This window comes from Emiliania huxleyi (genome assembly GCF_000372725.1).
Source record: "Emiliania huxleyi CCMP1516 chromosome Unknown EMIHUscaffold_136, whole genome shotgun sequence".
In the NCBI taxonomy this organism is placed as follows: Eukaryota; Haptophyta; order Isochrysidales; family Noelaerhabdaceae; genus Emiliania; species Emiliania huxleyi.
This window is the reverse complement of record NW_005201231.1, coordinates 108,386-113,583: the sequence shown is the minus strand read 5'-3', so window position 1 is coordinate 113,583 and position 5,198 is coordinate 108,386. Positions and strand designations below refer to the sequence as shown.

Below are 5,198 nucleotides of genomic sequence, written 5' to 3'. Positions count from 1 at the left end.
GCCAGCTTCGGCCGGCATGGCGGCTGCCCCTGGCGGCATGGCGGCTGCCCCTGGCGGCATGGCGGCTGCCCCTGGCGGCATGGCGGCTGCCCCTGGCGGCATGGCGGCTGCCCCTGGCGGCATGGCGGCTGCCCGCCCCAGCGCGCTGCCAGCGCCTGCCGGCGGGCTGCCCGCACCGCCACAGCGCGGCGCCCCGACGGTGCCGCCGCCGGCTGGAATGGCCCGCTCCCCCGACGTTGCCGCGCCTCCCACCGCCAGAACAGGAGCTGCTCCCGCTGGCATGGGAGTGCCGCCGCAGGGCGCGGCCGGAGGACTGCCCGGCATGAGCGGCCCGCCTTTGGGAAGTGGCGGTGCGGCGGCACCGCTAGGCGCGACCCCTCCTTCGGGCCGCCCCACGCCAGGGCCCGCTGGCGCCGGCCCGGCTGCCGGCTTGCCGTCGCCGCCGACGCAGCGACCGATGCCGGCGCCGCCGGGCGGTCTGCCGACGCCGCCTGGAAGCGGCGCGGCGACGCAAGGTGGCCGCCCGGTGCTGCGTGAGTGAACTAGCCACTTATTAAGGACTGCTTGGCACTCACTACAGGCGGCGGCGGATCCCCGCTCCCTGCACCCGCTGGCGGGCAACCACCGCTTCCCGCCCCCGGCAGCACGCCCGCCCCCGGCGGCGCGCTTGTCCCCGCGATGGCGCCGCCGAAGGGGCCTGCTCCGGCGGGGATGGCGCCGCCGAAGGGGCCAGCTCCGGCGGGGATGGCGCCGCCGAAGGGGCCAGCTCCGGCGGGGATGGCGCCGCCGAAGGGGCCTGCTCCGGCGGGGATGGCGCCAGCTCCGGCGGGGATGGCGCCGCCGAAGGGGCCAGCTCCGGCGGGGATGGCGCCGCCGAAGGGGCCTGCTCCGGCGGGGATGGCGCCGCCGAAGGGGCCAGCTCCGGCGGGGATGGCGCCGCCGAAGGGGCCAGCTCCGGCGGGGATGGCGCCGCCGAAGGGGCCTGCTCCGGCGGGGATGGCGCCGCCGAAGGGGCCAGCTCCGGCGGGGATGGCGCCGCCGAAGGGGCCTCCCCCCAGCGGCGTCGCGCCCGCCCCGGCCTCGGCCAACACGGCGGCGGCAGCCGGCGAGACGGCGGAGGCGGTGGCGAAGCGCGCCTTCCTCGCCCGCAGCGATTCGAGCTCCGGGCCGCCGAAAGGGGTGCCGCCGCCGGCCGGCCATCCTAGCGCGGCTGCGCCAGGGCAGGGCGCGCCGCCGTCCGAGTTTGCGTCCGAGCGCCTAGATGGGGAGAGATGGGGAGAGCGCGTAGTCCTTGTCGTCCAACGATCACTCGAGAGCACTCGAGAGAGGACACGTGTGCCGCTGTGTGCAGCCGTGGTCAAGCCGTGCTCACTGCAGTCGTCAGCGCACGGCGCGAGACCGCACTCACGCGCTGAACTTGGTGCACTCACGGCACCCGGGCCGGTGCTTGCACTTTGAATGCCGTGGGGCTCCTCCCCGTGTCCGGGCGTGGAGATGACTTTGTGTGGTGTGTGCAGACGTTTACCTGACCTGTACCGTAGGTTCGACTCGCTCTCCGACGACCAGGTGCGGCAGCTGTGCATGAGTGGCGACGCGCAGGACATGAGCTACGCCATGGACGAGATGACCCGCCGGAACGACCTGAGGGGCAGCCAGGGGACGAGCATCCCCACCGGCCGCCGCGTCTCGATGCAGGGGCTGCAGGCGTTGTTCGAGGCAGGAATGGCGCCCTAGCCAGACCTGGTGGCCGAATGTACATGTGGAGTATTCCGAGGGAGAACGAGGAGCAGAGATGAGAAGAAAGAGATAGCGTGATGCCCGAGTGCCGAGTGGTAAAATGCAACTTTGGCATTCCGCACGGCGGCTTGCCGGCGCGCTCAACGACAGCACGTTCCGCGCGGCGAGGCGCCAGGCTCGTGCGACGCGGCGGACCGCCAGCACCGCGCCGATCGGCAGAAGAGCGATGTCCGATGACGGCCTCCAGCGGGTCGCCCTCGAGAATAGTGGGGGAAATGGTAAATTTTGAAAGTCGCACTACAAGCCCGGCAAGCTCAGCACTGACTGTGGACACTATGGGGAGTCTATAGCTATGCCCCTTACATCCAGGGACCGACCACACGAGGGCCCACACCCGTCTCAAGACAGACAAATTTCGGTCACCGGCGCGCGCGCGGCGCCTCCTCCTCCTCCTCCTCTTCAATGAGCGGCGTGCGGGGCGGGCCGGTGGCGCCCAGCTCGCGGGGATCGAGCCGCCACCCATACGAGACGGGTTTGTTCCACTTCTCGGGAAGAAAGGCGATCCATCTCTCCCCCGCCGGCTCGTCGTACTCGGGGTCGGCGTCCCACGCCCAGAGCAGCATGCCGGCCGGGAGGATCTTGCGTGCGCGCGGGCTCCTCTTGTCGGTGAGGCCGTCCGCGACGCGCTTCACCCTACCCTCCTCCTTGTATGGCCAGCACACCTCGAGCCACTTGCCCACGAGTCGCGTGTCGAAGGGGGGGGCTTCGCGGTCCTGCCGCACCTCGACGCTGTCTGAGATGCCCGCCGCCTCGCGCAGCTCCCGCGCGACCTTCGCCTTCGGGAGGAGGTTCGAGACGTTGAAGATGCTCTGCTGCTCCAGGCGCAGCACGTCCGCGTCGGCGGTGCCCAGGGTCTTGATCGAGCGGACCCGCAGCTGAGGAGGCGCCGCCTATGGGGAGCAACACGTCGAGTGAGACGGGGAAGCGCTCATCTCAGAGCGGAGCGCGGGCGGCGCGCCTCGGTCGGGAGCTTATTGAGCCGCCGCAGCTGGATCTCGTGGGGCAAGATGTCGTCGAGCAGCATGCGCTTGAGGTCCTCGATCTTGTGCGAGCGCTCGTCGGAGAAGAAGCCCCACTTGGTCTCGAACTGCGTCATGCCGCAGCCGACCGTCCGCATCTCGATCTGGCGGCGCATGTGCAAGGTGCTTGGCAGCACTTGGTAGCTTGAGGCGTGTCTCACAGCCCTGGCCGTGAAGCGCCCCCGCCCCGGCCTCCGGCGACCCGACGGCCGCCTCCGCGGCGGCGGCGCCCTGCGCGTCCAGCTGCAGCTCGATCGCCAGGGCCAAGCAGTCCGGGCCCTGAGGCCCCCGAGCAGTGCAAACATCCATCGCTTCCATGCCTCGAGGAGCGATCTACCGGTTCCTCACCCGTCATCCTGACGCCGAACGAAAACACCGTCGGATCGCCTCGAGATCCAGTTTGGGTTTGGGGCTTGGAAAATGAATGTTTTAGTGGACCATTTCCCCCACTATCGAGAAGCACACGGGGTCATTAATTGCCTCAATCGAAGCACGAAGCCTCCATGGTACAGCTTGGGCGATTGCACAGCGGGCGCGGGGTGGAAGCTTGGGTAAACGGGCTTGAAGCCAGCGCCCCCAGCGCGTACTCGAATGCCGCCGGGATTTCTTTTTCAGGGCGTTTGCGTCAAGCCCGCCGCTTGTTGGACAAAATCAGCTGGCTCAAAATGCCGAAAACCGCGCCAATCGTCACCGCCAACGAGGTGGTGGGCAAAGCCGGCGACGAGTGGCCTTCTTCGGCTCCCGATCAAGAGGCTCCCAAGCCCGGGCGCTCGGCGTTTTGGTGGGAAGCCCGGCCGCTGCCCGCGCAGCGAGGCTCCCGTCCGCGCATCGTTCTGGTGGCCGTCGTTATGATTGGCGTCTTCTCTTTCCTCATGTACAGCGTGTTCCGAGATGCCCCTCGGGAGGGAAGGCAGTTCCCGCTGTGCCCGCATGACCTGTCCAGCGTGCAGGCCGGCACGAGCTGCACTGTGGCGTGGTCAGCGCTGCGCACCAAGGTTCACCCGACCCAAGTCAGCGTTGGCTACGTATGGGCACTTAAGCATAAGGTGGAGAAGATGTACTCGGAGGAGTCGGCGCAAGAGAGGATGGACGGGAAGCACATCCCGTGCATCAAGCGCGGCAGCGAGCTCTACTTCTCCGACGGACACCATACGCTCTCTGCCCTCGATTCTTCCGGCTTCTGGCACCTTGCAGCACGCGACGCTGTGCCACGATTCACTGTATTGCTCACTCGTCCGAGTATTGCGTAGGGCGACGGAGGTTACCATCGTCGTCCTCTGCGACCTGACTGCGCTCAGCGTCGCCGATTTTTGGGCGACGATGGGTGAGAAGGGATTCGCCTACCTTTACGGCCGCCCCTCTGGGCCGTGGACATCACTGCCGGAGCCACTCGCTTTCAGCGCGCTGCCCTCCCTCGTCGTCTTCAACAACCACGAGCCGCCGAGCTTCACGGATGACCCGTGGCGCGCGCTTTCCGGCGCATCGCGAAAGATCTCGAACCAGAAGTCCTGCAAGGCGGCCGCATCAAACACAAAGTACTGCATGCGCGCCTATGACCGCGTCTGCAACGCCGAAAAGGGAAACAGCAGCATCTTCTTCTTCGAGTACTACTGGGCGCCCGCCGCCCTAGTACCGCCCCATACGCCCGTCTGTGCATCGCCCACACACCGCCTCTCCTCTGCCGTGACCCGTGTCGCTGTGTGCGTCTTTCAGGGCTACTTTTGGAACGCCGCGTGGCTGGACCCGTCGCTGTGGGAGACGGACCTGACCAACCGCTCCGACTACGACGCCTTCGCCGCCTCCGTCGCCTCGCTGCCGCAGGTGAGGCCCGACACACCCGGCCTGTCGACGGCGGACATCGAGGAGGCGATCAAGCTCTGGTTCGACGCAGCGGAGCAGCTCGTCCCCCTCTCCCGCTCCTTTGGAGCCCGCAACTACGTCCTGCCGGCCGGCTTCCTCGAGCGGCAGACCCTGCCCGGCCACGTGGCGGGGATGGCGCCGCTGCAGGAGAAGGACCCCAAGTGCGGACAGGCGGCGGCTAGCTGCGACGTGCCCACGCAAATTAGGGTCTAGGGGCTATAGCGGAAACGCGTCAAGCTGTCAAGCCGGCGTCAAGCCGCTCCCCCATTCGCCCCTACCGCGCTCGCGATGAGCGAGGCGCCACCTCACCGCCACGTCAGTAGAGTACACACAGAGGGACGTACGAGTGCGGGTCAGGAGGCCCTAAAACGGCGGGAGGGGTAGGGGTGCCGCTGTAGGGGTGTGGAGGGGTCGGGAGGGCGGGAGTGTGGACCGTGACCTAAAGCCCTCCACCGGCAGAGGTGTCAGGCGGCAGGCCCCAGGAGGGGTGGGGGCTGGGAGGGCTGGCCAAAAGCGAGGCGT

General features: G+C 68.4%; 5 protein-coding genes across 5 annotated transcripts in view; 3 read left to right on the top strand and 2 right to left on the bottom strand.

Moving 5' to 3' along the window:
• Positions 1–16: 16 nt before the first annotated feature.
• Positions 17–326, top strand: EMIHUDRAFT_227042 (hypothetical protein; the record flags this gene model as incomplete). The annotated part of the gene is made up of 2 exons (XM_005788309.1): positions 17–199; positions 264–326. 2 exons carry the CDS (start codon positions 17–19, stop codon positions 324–326), a joined length of 246 nt encoding a protein of 81 aa, XP_005788366.1.
• A 564-nt stretch (positions 327–890) lies between these two features.
• EMIHUDRAFT_440788 (hypothetical protein) lies at positions 891–1,850 on the top strand. Its single transcript, XM_005788308.1, has 2 exons — positions 891–1,245; positions 1,542–1,850. The coding sequence occupies exons 1-2, from the start codon at positions 898–900 to the stop codon at positions 1,794–1,796; spliced, it is 603 nt and encodes a 200-aa protein (XP_005788365.1). The 5' UTR covers positions 891–897; the 3' UTR covers positions 1,797–1,850.
• Positions 1,851–2,156: 306 nt separating this feature from the next.
• Positions 2,157–2,932, bottom strand: EMIHUDRAFT_227040 (hypothetical protein; the record flags this gene model as incomplete). The annotated part of the gene is made up of 2 exons (XM_005788307.1): positions 2,157–2,687; positions 2,906–2,932. 2 exons carry the CDS (start codon positions 2,930–2,932, stop codon positions 2,157–2,159), a joined length of 558 nt encoding a protein of 185 aa, XP_005788364.1.
• A 549-nt stretch (positions 2,933–3,481) lies between these two features.
• Positions 3,482–4,889, top strand: EMIHUDRAFT_227039 (hypothetical protein; the record flags this gene model as incomplete). The annotated part of the gene is made up of 3 exons (XM_005788306.1): positions 3,482–4,021; positions 4,077–4,445; positions 4,530–4,889. 3 exons carry the CDS (start codon positions 3,482–3,484, stop codon positions 4,887–4,889), a joined length of 1,269 nt encoding a protein of 422 aa, XP_005788363.1.
• A 140-nt stretch (positions 4,890–5,029) lies between these two features.
• Positions 5,030–5,198, bottom strand: part of EMIHUDRAFT_227038 (hypothetical protein) — a gene marked incomplete at both ends in the record, with an annotated part of 2,241 nt that continues 2,072 nt past the window's right edge. The window contains one exon of the mRNA XM_005788305.1: positions 5,030–5,039. Within this exon, the coding sequence (XP_005788362.1) occupies positions 5,030–5,039 (10 nt within the window). The remainder of the gene's footprint in view (positions 5,040–5,198) is intronic.